Source organism: Chroicocephalus ridibundus, chromosome 1 (assembly GCF_963924245.1).
Source record: "Chroicocephalus ridibundus chromosome 1, bChrRid1.1, whole genome shotgun sequence".
Lineage (NCBI taxonomy): Eukaryota > Metazoa > Chordata > Aves > Charadriiformes > Laridae > Chroicocephalus > Chroicocephalus ridibundus.
The window spans coordinates 121,945,508-121,965,923 of NC_086284.1; the positions used below are offsets into that span (position 1 = coordinate 121,945,508).

At 37.1% G+C, this 20,416-nt stretch overlaps 1 protein-coding gene across 1 annotated transcript in view; it reads right to left on the reverse strand.

Annotated features, from left to right (window-relative positions):
* Positions 1-5,846: 5,846 nt before the first annotated feature.
* NECTIN3 (nectin cell adhesion molecule 3) overlaps positions 5,847-20,416 on the reverse strand; it is a 70,459-nt gene continuing 55,889 nt past the window's right edge. The window contains exons 8-9 of the mRNA XM_063349155.1: positions 11,481-11,543; positions 5,847-10,930 (exon numbers count right to left, since the gene is read on the reverse strand). Coding sequence (XP_063205225.1) covers positions 10,754-10,930; positions 11,481-11,543 — 240 coding nt within the window. The 3' untranslated portion in view covers positions 5,847-10,753. The remainder of the gene's footprint in view (positions 10,931-11,480; positions 11,544-20,416) is intronic.

Below are 20,416 nucleotides of genomic sequence, written 5' to 3' on the forward strand. Positions count from 1 at the left end.
TACTCTAGGCCCTCCCACCAGAAGACAGCAGTTGCCAAGCCTCTTGCAGTGACTAGGGCTGACAAAAAGTTCCAGACTGCCAAAATGAAGCAAGTATACAGTTCAAGCTAAAGCAGGACACCTTTTTCCCCCCCCCCCCCAGAAAACTTTCTCCCCATCTGTAAATTCAGTCTATCACTTCAGTCTCCAGAAGCTATTGTGGCACCATATGTAATTCAATCTGAGAAGGGCATCCTATCAGTTTTTCCTGTGTTCACCAAGATGATCTTCATTCTTTTTTAAGCAATTCTTTAAGTATTCAGAGCATTTTTAGCCACTTGGGACAGCAGGCAAGTGCAAATGAAGTAGTAGTCCTTTAATTACATTCACACGCCATATGGTTAACTTCAATGGCACAGGAGTAGGTTCAGGACTGACAGATAGCCCATCTCAGTGTTTAGCAGGGACTTGTGGGATGAACAATACGCATTCAGTATGGCACACGCTGGTGACATTCTAAGCAACACCACCTGCTGCCCTATCAACTTCATACAGACACACTTACTGGGCTGTCTAACGGCTACTATACGTGTGACAGACCACGCCACACAGAGGAGCATGTTTCAATGCTCAAAGAGTCTATTGCAATACCATTTTCAGCTGCTGGAGGTGTCCAAACCTGATGCAAAAGGCTCACTTTCTTTCCTTGGTTCACCCTTGCATCCCAAGACGCACTCATACAAACAAATGGAGAGAAGCATTATCAACAAATGTATAACTAACAGGAGATCTATTCTCTGGCTAGACCATTACTTTCATTTATCAGCAAAAAAATCCACTGAAACAAATTCAGAAAAATTTCTGACTTATTAGGAAATATCACAGCTGAATACATTTCTGAGACACAGCTATTAGAGGCAAAAACACCAGTGAGGGAGGATACTGATGAAGAACACAAATGTGAAGCAGTACAGAAATAAAACTCAAACTTATTTCCCTTCCAGGGCATTTATTTTTCTTGCAATCTGGTTTGCAGAATTTACACAAGAGCCTGAGATGCAACGAGGCTTCACTTCACAACAAAACTGTGCATCTTCAGATTTCAAAAAGGCTAAAAGTAAGCCTAAGTTCCTTCAAAAAGATTTTAGAATTTCATTTCAAAAAGATTTAGGAAAAGTTGTCTTGAAAAAATTTTAGAATTTCATTTCATTTCAAAAAGATTTGGAAAAAGAAATTAGAATTTCATCAGTGTTTTTTCATAGGCTTGCCGTTTGGGAAACAAAAGGGTATTTCAGTTTGGTCTAAGCAACTTCCCAGTACACACAGTGTTCTCTCAAATAGGAAAAGGCAGGGAAAAGCTACGCACAAAGTGAGAAAATTCACTTGAAAGGGTGCAGTAGCATTACATCATGATGGTCACATCATTTTATATTCCTCTATACCTTATAATTGACCACAGAAATGGAAAACTACACGACAGTTATGCCAGACAATCCCAGAGCTAATGAGGGTAGCAGCACTGACCACGTACCTGGCAATAACTGTCAGCTTTCTTTTGTAACTCCCTGTATGGGCCTACAGGGAAAGATACCATAACTGTGTCCTGATATTTATTGTTTTAATTGAAGATGAATAAAACGTACTATAGGTATTAATAGCAATTATCCCCATGTGTTCACTTAACACATTTTGTCAACAACAAGCACTTCAATAACAGCAAAGCAATTCACAGAGGGAACCACACAAAAGCTACCTTTGATGCTTTTTGTCTAAACAGCAGACTTAAGTTTGGGGACTAGTTAGGGGAAATCCACACAGCAGGGCAAACAGCTCACCTGTATTAATGTTCCAACTACTCTGAGTTAAATACATTTTACACTTAGGTTTAATTCCATCTTTTATACCTGGACCAACTGACTTCAAATGGTGACTTTCTAGAATTCCAGCCTTACAGAAAAGCTGGCCTTGCTGGCCTGTGAGTCTGTAAAAATAGCCAGAACTTTTAATTCATCTGCATTTACAAAACAAGTGTGTGCTCATGCTGGTATTAGAGTCCAACATGCACGAAAAAAAATATCTGAGAGGCCATATTATCCTGTTACTTTATTTATAGGAACATTTAGTATTGAAGACAGTTATTTGACAGTTTGCAAAGTTTGGCATATCTATATCTGGGCACACAACGGTAAGTGCCCAGCTTCCCAGACTCGTCTAAAATATCCAGAGAGTAACACAGTAAGCATCCATTTAAACTGCATTAACTAACCATAGCACTTAATGTGGTCATTTCAGAATCAAGTTTACCTGCATATCACCTAGGCGGTTTTGGTTTTCTTCTTCTCTTTACTGAAAGTCTTCTCAGGAACGGGAAAACATGAATTGTATGCATTCAAATTGAGACGTTGACCATTAGCGTTGCACTGTGAACTGTAATAAAACATCAACAGCAGAAAAAACCACTAATACCTTTATGACTCCATGCGGTTTCATAAGGAATCGCTTCCCTCTAATGCAAGTCAGGACTATTTCAGACGGTACTTGTCTAATGGTGCTGGAGTAGGTCCAAAGCAGCTCCACACTTTCAGGGCATCCATTAGCCTGCTAGTACATAATCATAATCTGGTCTACCATAGTTTCTCTAAAAAACATCTCAGAAGTGCACCAACATCGATTCCTGTAATTCTAGAACATTAGCATTAAAAAAAAAAAATAATCCCCCAAATACTGCTAGAATTGTTGGCTGGGGGGATGGGGGGGAGGGAAGGGGCCAGGCAGAGGGAAGTGCAAAATTAAACGTGGTACCAACTACAACTGCTGGTGTCAAGAGAACCTGAATTGCAGAAGTCCTTCTGCTGAAGTTACTAGGTAGCCTAGTAGAAGAGTTCAGTAAGAGAGATGAAAGTCAAAGGTGCAGTGAGCATCTATAGCATCCATTCACCTCCATCTGCGTGTATCCACTCCCACGGCTTTGTCTTTAGATGCAAAAGGCTGATGACTTTTTCAAACAAAGGGTTGCAAAGTCTTGAATCGTCTTCAGACAAGACCGTTTATATTCTTTCAGAAGACAGACTTTTATCTGAAACCTGAAGCTTCCACAAGAGGAGCCAATGTTACTCCTTGCTATGGTTATTCAGTTGTTTAAGTGTTTTCTACTTTAAGCTGCCACTTTGTGTTCTGGGATCTTGACAGCAGTTTCTAGCTACAAAGAGGATAGCTGATGTTGAAAAGTTTCCCGTTTTCCACTTTGAAAATTTTTTATAGTTAAACATATACATATACACGTACATACATAACACCACATCCCTCATGCCACTACACAAGATGAAAGAGGAGGAAAAAATTTTATGCAACATTGAATCTCAACCATTTCCGCAGAGTCGAAAATTAGTTAACACTGTCCCTAGAAGCCAGAGGAAGATAAGAGACAAATATGGTACAACATAGAACCTATTCTCCATCTTAGAAATCCATTAGATATTTTCTCCTTAATAAATAATACCTAATGAGGTATATTAGTGGGAAATAATTAGCAAAGAATATATAAGAAATCCTAGGGGAGAGACTGTTGCCTCTCCCTGCTGGAAAAAAGAGATATGAGATGACCAGGCAAAGAACGCTATAGATGTAGGAGCAAAGGTATAGAGAAGGGATCGGAGACAGACAAACTGCAGAACTAACAGAAACAAAGTAGGGTTTTTTAAGGTGGCTGAGACCTTTTCTATATCTGAATTACTTTAATTAATGTAACGGAATGAAACACAGTGTCAATCTGTAAAGCTCCCTTTTAAAGAACAGAAATGAGGTCAGTCCAACATTGCAGAGGGCAGGCGGGAGAACTTGCAGGTTCTCATTTATGTAAAGGCTAGTCTATCCAGTTATCTGTACGAAGTCAGAGGACACCAGGGGCTGATCAAATGAACAATCCCACAACGAGAGATTCTGGAAAGTAATTTTTCTCTCCAGACACAAGCCTTGATAATGGCCACGCCAACTCTAGAAAATGAGACTGCTCAACTTTGTTGTATGTAGATACATCTGTGCTAGTCCAGCCAGGAAGAGTTCCTCATCTCCAGGGCTGGGGGAACTGTAAGCAGATGGCTTCACCTGATAGTTAAAGGTAGTGGGACTCTTAGGACCCAATTTATTAGTAGACAATTTTAAAGTGCTTGAAGAGCCAACACAAAACACATGAGACTTTTTGCCTTACCTAATATTTATTATTTGTTATTAATCCAGAGCTTCTAGACATATTCCTGGCCACAGAAAACAGATCCAGCTCTAGTAACCAAGCATTGTACCCAGAAAATGTACAAGTCTTCCTCAGGCAACCTTAAGGTTGCCTTTTGTCCATTTGCTTAGCCCACCTGGATGAACAAATCTACAAACGATGCCTTCCAGTTAATCTGGATTTCAAAGCTACCTGTATCAATACAAAGGCATTTTATTTGCCCATGGGAAGTTCTCTTTCTTTTTAATTCATGTCAAAGAAGGAAAGAACTTGGTTAGTTGTGGAATTAAACTCAGGCAGCTTCAGTTTTTATGCTTAATAGGAGCAGTCACGTCAGTAGGTGAAGACTGGTCTTGAAAGAGCCAATTTAGTCAAACAGAATACAGAAACCCAACTGCTCTGTTTGTACCTATCATACTTGACAAAGAATTCAGCTTTTGTCACAAATAATACCTAAAAGTAATTATTACAAAATTACTACAGCGGTTCAGAAAAGTTAGGGAGATCTGCGGATTCTGTTTTTCTTACAAGTACGATACACTATGATGACAGGAGAGAGCACACTTAATCTTTCAACAGGCACCTGCCTCTCCCCTGACCAGTCAGCAGGCAACCAGCAGGACTGAAGCACCTTTTGTTGGGACGCTGCTGTGTTGCATATGATCTAATACAGCATGAAGCCACAAACCATCAAGAAAAGCTTCACTTTCTGAAGTTTGTTATGACCTGAATGGTGTAAACAAACAAATAATGTCCCAAAATACTTTGCTGTCAACTAAGGAGCTGTTCAAGCACAAAATATCTCAAGTCATACAGAGAACTACAGGAAAGTTCCTCGTAGGACAGGCAAGGTGAAGTGTCAGGAAGACTGAAAGTGCAAACACACCATCCCTAGAGACAGGATCAAATGCAGAAAGACCACTAGGAGCAAGGTTTCAGAGATCCAATACAGTAATAAATAAAATTGAACATCATGAAAAGGACAAGTGAAAAGACAGCTGAATCCTTTATAGCGTCTCTTAAGACTTTGCTTACAATCCTTAAGTGATACAGCCAGACCATTATTTTCACATAGATGCAAAAATGAAGTTACTTCCCAGCATTCTGTACCCAAGTCACATGGCACTGGATTGGAAGCAGAGGCAAAAAGTGTCAGACGAGGATTTATCCAAAGACATCTAAACTATCAAGTTACATTAAGAACAGTAAGAGTATCTGATATTCCATCACAGGCATCATGAAAACTCAAAACCCACTAAAGTACTGGAACAGGAACAAATTTGGCTGTGGTGCAACAGCAAATATTTAAACTACTACTTCTGGCAATCAGCATTAAAAAAAGCTATTTCCTGTAAATCTGTGTTAGACTATAATTATAATTTATACCAGTGGAAGGGTACATTTCAAGTTGGAATATAATAAATTTGTGGCTAAACTCAGCCAAATTAAAATGACTTTTTAATATATTTAACATACTCTATGCATTCTGTGTGTTGACCCGCATAGCAAATTCAAATTCATCTAAGCTGGCGAGCAAACTGAAGTCTACTTTGTCTCCAGCTCAGTCTCAAAATGGTGAGCTAAATCCCAATTGTACAGTTTTGATTATCAGTCACACAAAAGACAGAAGAATCACAGCTTGACTTGTAAGCTAAGTAGAATTTATTTTCTGCTGGCAATTGAAGGATCTAGATTTAGATACAGCATAAAATCAACTCAAATAAGATCACAAAACAAGACTAGGAACAGCTGCACTGAGGGGTTGTCAGTGCAGATTAAAATGCCTAACATCTCTACTTGGCTTTCATTGTTTGAATAATTATTTCTAAGATACACAACCTATTTTTTGTGCATTTTCATTCAGTATCATTCAGCTAATGACCAAGAACAATGCCATACTTTTCAGTAAATAGAGAAACATCAAATCTTTACTTTGTCAGAAAGGAACTATGAGGTTTATCGGAACTTTGAACTAGTATTTTGACAGGTAGGCTCCTTTACAAGTCCAGTTTTTGGTTAAGGATCAAATCATAGGCCTCTACTTTTCAAAGCAGCCGGTGATACTAGAGAAGCACAAAGCTGAACAGCATAACCTAAAAGTTGCCTAAACTACAAAAGCCAAAGTTCTTATAGAAAGCACTCTCCAATTAGGTCCTTTCTTAGCAAAGTCACTCCTGTGTAGCAGTTTTTCACTGCTCACAAATATTTTCAAAAGATATCAGCAACTAAGTGGGGTGGAGTGTGGAGAAGGTTGATAGGTTTTAATGCTGCAGAATTTTCTAAGCCATCTACCTCTGCCTGGCAATAAACAAAAAAATTTATTATGTGTCATTCTGTTGAGATTCAACCTCTCTTCAGGTTTTGCTTTTTACCAGTAGTCACCACCTTATCAGTTCACCATAACTTCTACATAATCTTTTAGCGCTTTATTAACTATTTTTAACCACCTCCACAACAACTGGCCAGGTCTTTCCGTACCAAGTAGGTTCTTCTAAGTTTCACCAGCATTCAAAGATCTACATCATCAGCTGCATGAAACCAGGTAACATAGCTTTGAAACATCACGAAAAATGCAGGCTAGCTTGATTAATCTCAAACTTAATGTTCTGATGACATTGGTAAGGTGGGTTATAATGTTTAATCATCAATAAAGTCTTAGTTTTGCTACTGGAGTGAAACATGTTTCCAAAAGCCAAACCCAGTCTTCCAATACTCTGGACACGTACCACAAGTGGGTAAAATCCCCCAGTCCACCTTCCACCAGGCAACTGAGCAGTTAAGAACTACCAAGGCCATTTTAGGTTTTTTGCCTGGAACTTTAGCTCTCCCAGTAATCTCTGAAGTGACCTAAGGTGTCAAAACAATTTCATCTGCTGATTTACTACCTGTTACTACAGCACTCGCATGCAGAGCCTTCAAACAACACAGTGGTTCAGACAGAAACAGTAACTTCCAGTCTGTTGCATCAAAAGAGTCACTATGCTGTATTTTAAGCACTTATCTGTACAACATTACAGCATTTGGCACCCAAATTTGTATCACAGAGAAGGAAACGGTAGTAACACTGCCAAAACGCAGCTGAAGTTAAGAACTCTGAAGGTGAAAACCTTCCCTCCACTCTTCATGAATTATCACACCTTTTTATCGGGCTTTCTTCTAGCTGGATACTCAATACATTTGATCATTTCGTGACCTAACAACAGTAGTCCTTTAATAATCAATTGTTAAGTGTTTCCCTTTTAATTAGTACATTTTCTTAGTTTTCCTTTGTATTACATCCACAAACATTTTGGACATAGCAAAAAACTATATTTTCTATAATAAGACTAGCTTGTAGAATTTAAACATACTTGAGCAGAGGATAATTTATATTTATCAAAGCTAGAGATATGAATTACTAATCTTCCCCTCCATTACTATCTCCCTCAACAGCGATTCTGGGTGTTCAGTTTAGGTAAGTGCTGGATTTTCACAAAATATTATATGCCCCTCAAATGAAACAAGTGTTGAAAGGACATCTCATTTCAGCATCCAACACCAAGATATTCGAGAAAGGGGTACTGTTAGGAAAAAACCACATGCTCTGCATATACAACCAGAGAGGAAGACACATATCACCAAGAAACTGGATGCACTTCCCGTACCTTAAGCGATCTTAAACCTAAAGAACACATGAAAAGTTTCTGTTTTGAATGTTTTTATTCCAATCAATATACAAATACAAACATTTGCAGATGTACAAAAATATAAAAAGGGCATTTTCTACACCTTAAAAAAGCAGATCAAACTTACGTCTATACGTGTATTCCTTTCTGTGGGAAATCCTAATCAGCAGACATTTCTGTTCTCTTCAGAGCATTCTATGCCAAATCCCCTCCCTCAAAACCCAGCCACACTTATGACTACAAGTAACATTTCAAAAAACCTAACGCTCTAAATGTCCCTGAACAGATTACACAAAAACCATTTCTCACAGTTAATAACCATGATAACATATTTCCTTAATGACTTTAGGGCAAACTATGTGCTGATGGATAGTTTGCAATTCAAGCTTTCTGTAGTTTGTTGATATATAACATGGGCATAGTTGGACTACATATTTTTTTAAGCTATTTTTACAAATTCCAAAAAGCAATTATAGCTTTGTTGATAGCATTCTTCCTTCCTCTCTCCTTCCCCCAAAGCTTCAACTACTCAAACAAAAAATCTGCAAATAAGAATAAAAAGCAGTAGAAGAGGTCTGAACCCAAAATAATTGGTTTTTACATCATCTGCCAACATAATAGGAACTGAAATGATCATCTGCTCAATATCACACTGTACTAATGAATGTAGGGGAAGCATTATCACAATAACACTGTTTTGAACCACCCTGTAGCACATAACTAAGTATTTTTTGTATGAAGTTTTGCTCAGTGATATTGATCGAATTATCTCAAGCAGCATAATTCACCTCACTGTTCTGTCATTCTGTGTGCTTTAACATTTGGCCAAGACATTGTTTTCTTTTCATGTTCTGGCAATATATGTTTTTTGGAGCTGCAGCAACTTAAGGATAGGTGAGGCAACGCTTGTGGAAAGAGGTAGCTGCTTAAACTGATAATACTGGAAGATGTATTTTTGGGGCACACAAGCCCTTCTTTAAGTCTCCAATACAGTGGAAGGCTTTAAAATTGAAAACAGTTGCTCAGTTTACATAAATGTGCTCAGTCCCTAAAAAAAAAAGCAAGTATACAGTGGTTCAAAGAAAGCTCCTGAGAAACAGGTTCTCTCCAACCTTTTTCTTTGCCATTCCTTCTGCCATCAACTTCATTCACATTATATAACAGAAAGTTGCTTAGCAAGAGAACAGTTAATGTCTACTTGCACAGTGCCCAGAACATGGGCACCTAAGCCACAATCTTCTAGCTGCTACCTGTAACAAACCAGAAATATTTTTACCTAAGCCCTATTGTGGATAAGGATCTCATTAACTTTACTACAAGGGAGATGAATGACAGTTGAATATAGGTTTTATAACAGCATCCTGCCTGCAGCACACTTAACTGTACTAGCTTTCAATTCTATTGCTTCTACAACTATGACTCTTCCCTCTGTCTGAAAAATCCAATCATCTGTAAAGAAAACACTAATACTGCAGAAGTGATGTTTAATTCTGTAGCAATAGCTAGTTCAGTATGACATAGCCGATCTTCTCAATATTTTGTCTTAAGGTCATCTGACTGAAAATCATTATTCTGTACTTATGTGTACAGAATACACATAAGTTCAGTCTCTCCACCAAGTTTTAGTCAGTGTCTTATTTCCTGCTGTCTTAAAATATTTTAAGATTGTCCTGTGAGCTCACTTCAGCACTAATACATGACAATTTTTTTTTTTTTTTTTTACTTGCTAAATATTTCCTTTTTTACTCCATAGGAAAACTTATTTTTCTAAAAAGATCCTGAGTACATTTTTTAACCATTACCCCACACTCAAAATTTCACGTGGAATACTTTTAGAACTGGTAACATCAGAACATTCTCCAGTGACTTCACACTCCTGGTTAAGATTAAAGGACAGCGCTGAAAACTACCTGAGGTCTACTGAAGCTTTCCTTTTCTTGTTAAGGCATAAGAACTTATCACAGGCAGTTTTATGGCAAACTGAGAAGAAAAAAAAAGAACATGAAATGTATTTATTACTAAGCAAGACAAACTCTGTGACACTTAACATGGGAGCCATACTTGGAAAAATGGCTAAACAGCAATTTGTAGGTAAGATGTAGCTACACATGACATTTTCAAGAAGTTTTGCCTGTCTAGTCATCTACTTCCTGCAATTAAGTTTCTTACAGGCCTACTGTGAAACTACATCCAGCTAGTACATCAGCTGACAGCCAGGATCAATATAAACCAAAAAGTTTCTGATGTAAGGAAGTTACTTTAGTTTTAACAAGGTGGGAAGACACACAACATACGTTATGAAACAGCAAGTCAGTATTTGAGAGGTAGTCTGGTTGCTCATTTGACTGGGAGAGGTAGAGCTAGTTGAGAAATCGATAGCTAGGGCCAGTCAAAATGATAATTATCCGAAGTTTTCTAAGATGCAAAAAAATTACTCTCAGCCTGAGACTGCCTATGTCACCACGGATTCAGTTGTCTTGTTCATATTTACTCACATTTACATAGGTAAGGCTATTGTAAAATATCCATTCAGGGAGAGAATGCTCCCAGAAATAACCAGGGAAATAGCGTAACTACGTTTTGGCATAAGTCAACCAATTCATCATTTATACATCTTACAACTATGAAGGTTAATAAAGCTAAATGGCTCTCCTCTTTTGGCAGGTCGATATAACTACAAAAACAAATACATACCAAAGACTAGAAGCAAGTTAAGTCTCAAATTCCATAGGGTTTACCTATACAAAATCCTCCATGCAATTTCTTCCCACAAGAAAAAAAGATCAATTATTTTAGAGAGGAAAGCCAAGGCATATTGGTAATACAGTCAACGGGTATTAAAACCTTTGTATTTTAAAAGTTAAAACATTTGGGTACAGAATCATACATAATGTTCCCTTGGATTGATGTAGACTCTTCCAGGTCCTGAGTTTTGCGGGTATCTGCTGCTCCAATTTTTGTAGTATGTTTGCTGATAAACCGGATACACATGCTGAAGACTTTCTTGTTCCTGTGGGTCTTCAGCCTCACAAGTAAGTTGCCTTCCATTCACAGCTTTCTAAATACACACAAGAAGTAATCAGTTTCACAGTTCATGTATAAAGCCTGTAATTCCTATTCTTAAAGCTTTAAGCAAAATAAAAAGGTACATGATCTCCAAAACAGTCCTATGAATCAAGAAACATGAACTTAAAAGTTCCAATCACTAACAGACATATGACAGAAGCATTAGTAACTACTCAGAATTGACCTCAAACTTTTGTTTCAAAGGAACTTAGATTTTAAGGCTGAATAAACCTAAAAAGCAAAATACAAACTATGAAGTAGCCTGTCAGCACTCATGGACTTTGTTATTTTATTGAACTAGGACTTCAAAGCTCTAGTGTTTATATATTTAAATTATTCAGAAAAACTACCTGGGAAATACAGGCTATTAAAATGATATCGACACATTCCACTTTATGGATGGCAAACCCACACACCCAACAGTCACTGACTAGGACGGACAAATACTTCGCTCTTCATGAAAATCATCCTTATAAGCTTATTTTAAGGAACAAGATGAAATTGAAGTTTCAATCAGCAATTCCAGGCATCGTATTATTTACCATGTGCTGCAAGTTTCCAGTGTCTTTCTCTCTGTACTGGTTTTGCAAAGCAAAATGTTCTTTCTGAAAGAAGAAAAGTTACAGTGGAAACAAGTCAAAATTCAACACTGCATAACAGGTTTGGTTTATACAAAAGTGCTAGTTATCACAAAATACACTGTCTTGTGAAGTGTTTTACCTGACTACCATTTAAGAATACTTCTTACAAGGTAATCTCTGTCAGAAATAAGATGCTGCTGTTAATTTAGGAAGTGTTATTTACACATATTTGATTTTGACTTTTTTATTTAAGTATAAGCATGTTTGAGAAAGATTAAAAAGCTTTTTTATTTTAACATGATACTATTTTTAAATAAGCCACAGGTTAAAACCAAAGTAAAATCCAAAAATCAGTGTAAAGTTTTCACAAGCATCATATGAATAAATGCTGAGTCTGATATTGCATAGAAGTATTTAACTGAAAAAGAATTTAACTTTACACTACTGAGAGTCGAAGGGGGTAAACGTTTCTGTTTCTTAATTTAATAAAATTAATCAAAGTACTTCCTACTGAAAAATTAAAAACTTCCAACAAGACTACCCAAAAGAAAAAATGCTTTTCAGTAAAGTTAAACTCATTATTAACAAATTGTCTACAAAAGTTTGTTTTGCTGACTGATTTTCTAACTGACAGTCTACACTACCTAGATATTCTACTATCAACATTTTCTGTGAGGCCTAAAACCTACTTCTCAAAGTAGACCTCTCCAAAATATTATTTCAGAGGTCTAGCAAGGCCTGATAGCTAGATGTACATCAGGAACTAATTAGCATTCTCTTCACAGGTCAGGATAAGAGCTAATAGCGAGCAAAATCCTCCCAAACACATTTCACATGAACCCTCTAAATTCTCAATGTCAACTTACTGTTCAGCCTGGTTTGGTAATAAAAACATAGCCATATACAGCAGTAATGTTCTTCTGTAATTCAAATAGGAGTCCATTGCTTGATTCATTAAGCCCATTAGTCCCTCAGAACATTGGCTATGCTAGAATAAGGGAAAAAAATCCAACTTACCATCTGGCTGGGTCCTGCTACTAGATTCCCTCCTCTACTTGCACAAGTAGCTTTAGAAAGTCAATTTATTCTGCAGTTATTTGCTTTTTGATGGTTCCCAAAGAACAGTCCCACCACCAAGATCAATATAGTTTTAAAGACTGCCTAACACTGCGTTTCTAAACTCATTAGCGCCACATAGCTACTACAGTAACAAAAAAGTCTTAAAGCTGACAGTGATCTGTCATTTGAGAGGTGTCTCTATCACTTAACTCTTCGGTCAGGTCTCCCAGAAACTCCATAATAAAAACAGAGGTTCTCAGGTAGCAGATGGTCATTGCTCTCTGCCCTACCCACACCTCTTACATTTCTTAACAAAACTGTTCCCCGACGTACTGGGGCTCTGTGACAGCTTTATGAGCTCACACATTGAGCCTGAACACACACAGCAAACACTAACATTCCCAACAGAGTGACCATGCTTTGGCCTGACAGAAGTGCTTGCGCTAGCCCTCAATTTGAGAGAACAAATGCATGTCAATAAAATTACAAGTACACAGAAGACGTACATAAAGCAGATGTTATTCCTGTCCATTAGAATATATACAGCTTAAAGACTGAAGACACATAACTTCTAGATAAAAAATAGTATCCTAGAAAGCTTCTCCAGTCTGTCAAGTGTATCACTTCTGGAACAGCTGGTCATTATTAGTACTCCTGATACTGTAAGGAGGACATAGTTGTGGCTTACTTAGTATACATTTCACATATTAATGACAACCAAACCATATTCAAATACACAAATGCTTCATAACCAGCTAGACTGAAATAATCTAACTTTAAGAAATAATATCAGATGGAAATCTTGCCTGTTGTATACACCTGAAGAAAAATGACCTATATGTAGCTTATCTGTACTTAACAATGTATGGTTAACATGCACGTATAGAGGAAGTAACATTTATTGGTAGATCCTGTTGTTAGAAAACCAGCTCTACTGGCATATAAATCAGTACACTTACTGTGCTCTTGAAAGCAAGCTAGAAACACATGGCAGAAAGGAACTTCTGCCAGAGTTCACCCAGACATTTAGTTGAAGTAGAATCACCCGTGCCGATGTCTTGCCTGAACAGTGTATGCAGATACCATTCAAAAGCAGCTTGGATCACAACTAAGTTTCCCAGGCAACTGAATATCTTCTCTGTTCTTCTATTAGCAAGCTTTTCTGATACCTAACACAAAAAAACTCATTTCCACAAATAAGTTTTTTTGTTTGGTTTCAGTTTGGGGGTTTTGGGTTTTAGGTTAGTTTTTGTTTGGTTTTTTGTTTGTTTTTTTTTCTTAGACAAAGGAGATCAAGTAGATTTCTGTTCTTCAAAATGGTCCTTCACTTGGTAGGAAGAACACCATGTCTTTCAATATTTCTTTCAGAATGGCTAATTTTTTCCTTCAGTCATTACTCATGTACCAATCACGATAAACATTGTTAAAATGCCCCGAATGCCTTCTAGTACTCTCAGTGCCTAAAGTGGAAATTTGGTCCAATCTCAAAAGGCAAACTACTGCTAAATTCAGCAGCTGCTGGATAACAAGAATAGATGTTTATCTGAGCAATTCACCACACTGATCCAACAGGAGACAAGCATCATCTTGATTTTGCTCAGGTCTCACCCTAGCAGGATCTTGGGACTTTAACTGCTTGACTCGTGACTCACTAGCAGCATTTCTCAACTAAGAAGTTGTTTCCCCACTAACTTAAAGCTTACTCTGTAAAGCTGAAGACCTCTAATCCGTTTTCCTCCCTCACACATCTTCTTTCTAAACAAATAATCAACCCTTTACCAACCTCTGGGAATGTTCTGGAAAGGACAGCAAACCTCCTGGAAAACAAATAATTCCTGTTTATGCTGCGTAAAGAAGGTAAGTAAAAGGTTTTCTTCATAGTAACATACAACTAAGTATATCTGGGTCAAGTATAGGGAGACTTCAATGACTAGCCATCAGATTTATTCAGAAAACAGACAACTCTACAGATTAATACTTCTTGTTTTAGCTCCAGTCTGTCACTACCCAATTTCACAGCTTTACCATTGCTTTGCCATCAGCAACCTCAAGGCGACCAATTAAGCAAACAACTGAGTAACATTACAGCAGCTGAAAACAACAGCGTCAGGCCTAGCCAAAGGGAACAAACCTGTACCTTGAGGTTATGTAGTCACTGGTCTAAGATATCAGTGATGACCTGAAAGGAGAAGTTTGATGGACAAGCAGAACACAGTCTTAACAGTTATAAGATAATACAACAGGGAAGACAAAGAGCAGATGGACATATGGTGCCTCTAATTACCTCCAAAAAAAGAGGGCAATTGCACTGCTTTAACAGCAACAGCATGAACAAAAATCATCAACCAAGGCTAACCATCATACCAAGAAGAGTTAATTTCTGTAACCGGGTTCATATCAGAACAGAATATGAAGAGTGTACACTTCATAATAAACCTACTCAGACCGAGAATAGTTGCATATATTTTTTTCTTCACTAGTTAAGTCAATTTGCAACCAATTTTCAACACCTGCCCGCAGACAAGAAGTTGCTGAATATTTTCATGCAATTAGTAGTTACAGCACTGATCAGCTTATATAGACATCTTGAACATGCAAAAAGTTCAAATTTGGACTAAGCAGGAGAATCTAGGCCTGGATTTTCCCCTGAACAAACAACCAAAGCACAAAACAAGAGCGGAGCACTGCATCCTCAAGAGGACAGGCAATACAAGAACCTTCCAAACAGATCAAAGAGCTAAACTAAAACTCAATTTATTGACAAACCCATTAATTAAAATGCAAGTTGTCATTTTGTGTATGTTTATACACTTACCTCTAATTTTATTGTATCTGCGAGAAAGTCCTACCCATTTCAGGAAGAAATACTTCCTTGCCCTTTTTCTGGGCTCCACCTAGTAAATACACTGCACGCATCACAGAGAGCACACTTGAGTGCATATTTTCAAATCCTAAAGAACTCAGTTCTTTGTTAGGTGTTTACGGTTTTAAACTATTAAAAGTGGTGGAGTATCTAAATGTTGCACTTTTTTTTCCTTCTTAACCTTAGTTTTTAAAAAACAAAACAAAACAAAAACTGTACTGCAACTATACATTTACATCTCTGCAAATAAAGGTATTTTTTCCAGGGAAGATTTAGCCAGAGGGGCCAGTTTTGATCCTAACCATTTTATCTGTTATTTAAACCTTTATGGGAAGTAACACTTCACTAAAAATAGGGTAAACTCAATATTTTTACAGTTACACTAGTGCCTAATGGCACTATGGGGAGGAAACAGAACAGCAGCTATAACTAGCTGTCTTCATTCTAGGCCTTCAGACAAATGAGGCATTACAGATTAGTATTTTCCCCCCCCCTCCTGTTCAGTAGCAAAAGAAGTTCGAATAAGTAAGAGTTTAAAGCCTCAATTCAAGACAAACATAAATAAATCTTTTCCTGAATATTAAATGCAACATCTCAAAATACCTTCTGGTTCAATCTGCAATGTCAACAGAGGTCTGTATGTATTGAACTAATACTGTAGTAGATCGATACATTTATGAAATTTCCAAGAGCCAATACAATTCTCACAAACTTTTCAGAAGTAACACTTTAAGTTAATGTAACACCACAACTTTTAGATTAGACAGAGCTAAATAATATATTGATTATCATGTCAGTTACTTAACATGGGATTCAAAACCTCCTTTCCATTCCAAAATTTTTTGTCACCATTATGATGCAGTAATGTTGTTACTGAAATAGGCTAATTCCAAACATGCAGTTAATGACTGAGTTAAAGGATGGAGAGTTTTATTCATACCAAGCAATGCTACCTGAGAATTATGACTTAGGATACAGCTTACACTATGGTATCATCACTCTTAATTAAATTCTTCCCTCTATGCCACACTTAGCTAGTAGCATAGGGGCACAACAGCCTACAGTAACAGCTTCTGCACAATTGCACATTTGCTTCCATTTTGTAGTTTCTGCTTTCCCAACAGCCCCCAACAGTGACAGCAACAACACAAAGTAGCTAAGTAGCTGGCCTTACAGCAGAAACCCCACCAATCTCAAGTAATGTTTCAATCTTTTCTCCATCTTCCCCTTCACTTACTGCTTTTCCACATTTGTTATTTAGTTCAAGATTTTAAGCGATTTTGAGTTACTTGACTTTTAACATGACCTGCAAATTCACTGCGAAACAAGTTGAAAACTCATCTTTTATACCTTCCTAACTCCTCCAACAGTTTTTGTACTGTCTTCACAGGCATGTTTGTCAAAGTTTTGTTTGTCATGTTTTCTGTCTTGTAATTATATTGAAAGCGTTTTTCCCCCCTGCTTTAAAAGTCACACTGCTTTTGCTCCTCAATTCTTAGACTGCAACCAGTAGATCAACTCTGAGAATATGCAATTTACCATTTACTAGGAGACACTGCTCTTTCTTCACACCTGAGCAAAAAGCATGAATTCACCACACAAGGAAGCGAAACACATATGGTGAACAAGAACGCTGATATCACCAAAGACTAATGTTCTGTGAGCAAAAAAATCTGCCTGCTCCAGAATTTCTACCAACAATGGATGTAGACATGATTTACACAAACACTGGAAACCAGAACAGGAAATTCCAGTGGGTTCATTTATTCAATTAAAACTAGAGACAAAGGAAATGATCTCACGTGGCATGAAAACACAACACACCCTTGCTAAAAAAGGGAGTTGCACCTTTTACTGCCATGGAGCAAGTGATAGAACTAACATTGTCAGGTTCTGTCAAAGAAAACTGGTGCTGGGCAACAGTGCTTCTACGCAGTTCATCTGGGGTTTTGTGCTTTGATGCTTACAACATTTTCCATTGTCTTACCTTTACATTTTAGAGAATCATAGACTCAATTAGGTAGGAAAAGACTCTTAAGATCATCGAGTCCAACTGTAAACCTAGCACTGACAAGTTCACCAGTAAACTACGTCCCTCACCACCACGTCTACAGATGTTTTAAAAGACCTTCTGGGATGGTGACTCAACCACTTCCCTGGGCAGCCTGTTCCAGTGCTTGGTAATTATAAAAATTAGTAAATAATTTAATTTTTTAAAATTAAAATGAATTAAAAAAATAAAAAATAATAAGTATAAATATTAATAATGAAATGTTTCATAAAAGCATTGAGTTTTACTCTAAACATGCTCCTTCTCAAACAGTCCTTTAAAAGCCTAAATCAACTACCTCACCAACTTCGTCTTACATTTTCACATCCTTTCCAATTTAGAAATCCTATTACAAAAGCATCCACTAATAAAACAAAAAACCACTTGTGCCTCATTCCAGTCCCTATCTGGTTAATTATTTTTTTTTCCATTGTAAGATCCTTCATCAATATAGATGAGTTTATCTATGCACATTTTGTGCTTCCTTCCATTCAGTCTTGTTTGCCTAAACAGCTCTTCAGTCTAAGGCAAATTATAACAATAATGATTCCTTTTTCATCAAGGAAGAGATGTTCCCACATGTATTAAGACCATTAGGAAAAGAACTAGAAGAGCCATAATCTATAAATGAATCAATATTATGCTATGTTTAAGAGTACTGTGGGTGATCTTTTCAAATTTGATCCAGAAATACCATCATTCAGTAAATGGTGTCATATGCTTTTAACCGTGCTAATAGAATTTCACCATCTTCTTTCCCGTTTTTAATAGGAATATAAATATCACCATTAAAGAGCTTTAGTGTTCGACCAGGTTGCTTGGCTAAGTATATGACGTATTCTTACAAGCTGCAAGTCTGAAGTGAGCCTTCTCATGGGTAGAATTACCTGTGGGGCTGTATTTCCCTTCTCCACTTATTTCTGTTACTACAAAAAAAAGCACTATTAATTTCTGAATGTTTCAAGAACTCTGAACATTCATGCATTGCATTATACAAAACATTTATTCCTTTCTTTCAGAAGCACCTGTTAAGCTAGACATAACTTCAGTTCCATCACACTGTCAGAGACTGTCCATCTCAGTCGTTTCTAGGCTAGTAAAGAAGTTTTGCTTCTTAGCGATATATTCTTTGAAAGACAGTGAAACTAACTCTAATGTTTCAAACGATTGCCTGAATTAGTACCCCCTCTCCCACTCCTTTTATAAATATTACGCAACAGAGGAATTCCTCTTTAAGCCACTGGAATTCTTCCATTGCTCAACTGCCTCTCGATTTGCCTCGAAACTCAGTTGCCAAGCAGAGACCTCTCTCTCACCAAGGACACAACCTTCAGGCTGCTCACTGCGCTTTTGTATTACATGCAAAAAATAGTTTTGGGTAACAAAATAGCACTTCCATTGACAATAATTATTAAAAAACCACACAGACAAAAGCAATAGCTTTGTTGCTAACAAAGTTGATAAAAGATGAACCTACAGTCTTCACAGTAAATAAAACTATTTTACATTGCCATTTTTCCTTTGTTCCATATAGGATTCCTATGTTTTGGACTTCTGCTTCTCTCTTTTAGGGCCATAAGTGAACTGGTTCTTCTTAAGTGATTCACATGAATACATAAATTGGTATCTGCAAATACCAGTACAGAGAAATTATTATAAGTATACTCAGTTACACACTACTTTTACATACATGTAGCTTATTGTTTAATGTTGGCATTTAAATGCTAACGTATACTTAAAGCATACTTAAAGCTTTAAAGTCTAAAGGAGTAACTATGAAAGATATTGGCGACCCAGTATTATCAAACGTCTACAACATCCCCCTTCAATTTCATACCAACACCCATCTATTCAGATATGGGTAAAATCTAGTTAAATATTGACTGCTGGGACACAAACAGGAAAATTTCAGCTTATTCAGTTCCACCTGGAATACTTCACAAGATCCAAAAAAGCTACGGTGCATGATTTGATAAATAACCGTACAGATGATTTAAAAATTTGCATATTATATACAACAATTTACCAGAATCAGCTTGAATTGAATCAATCCACTTTTAGTTGTCAGTTATTGTGAGTATGCAGAAGACACCATTTAAGTTCATTCTCCTTTAACTTTACTTTGCACCTCCATGTAGCCTACCATTTCCACTCAGACTGAATTTGACCATCTATTGCTGTTGACAATGCAGCAACACTTCACCTGCAGTTCTTTTCAGCGTAACCAGAAGCTTGCATCAGCATGCTTCTCGTTTATTGACTGGACAATACAGTTCAAACAGCATTTGAAACATAAATTACGTGGCTAGTACAGACTTTTAGTCAAACAAGACAGGACATAGTGACAGGCTGCTTACTTGCTTCTTTTACCTCTTTACAGCTATTGAAGTGTTGGTTTATTACACCAAAACAATGCAACCAAGCACTTCTTGGCTAAAGCTACCATTTTGACACTTATTTCTATTAGACAAAGCAGAAGCTGTTGTCTCAAGCATAACAGAGAGTACAAGTTGATTATAGGCAGTATCAGCTAGAAGGACTCAGCCTCCAGCTCCAGTTCTTTCTCCAAAAGAGAAAAAGAACAGGTACACTGATAATGTTATGCCAACAAACATTTTTTTAAAATAAAGCATAGTTAACATCTAGCCTTAAAAAATAACTAGATCTCTCTGCTCCCTTTCCCAAAACAACTTAAAACTGTATTTATGTTTGAAATATTATTTCAAATTTATGTTTGAATTGAAATGACTATTCAATTCAGCCTGTTTAGGGTCTTTTCTCTATTTACAAAATAGATTTAGACAAAACATTTTATTATGTGTTCAACAAAGACCACAGTCAGCTTCATCTTTTCTTAGTTCTTAAGTATTCACTAACAGAAGCCACACTAAGTGAAACTAAGAATTTAAAGCCAACAGAGTTCAA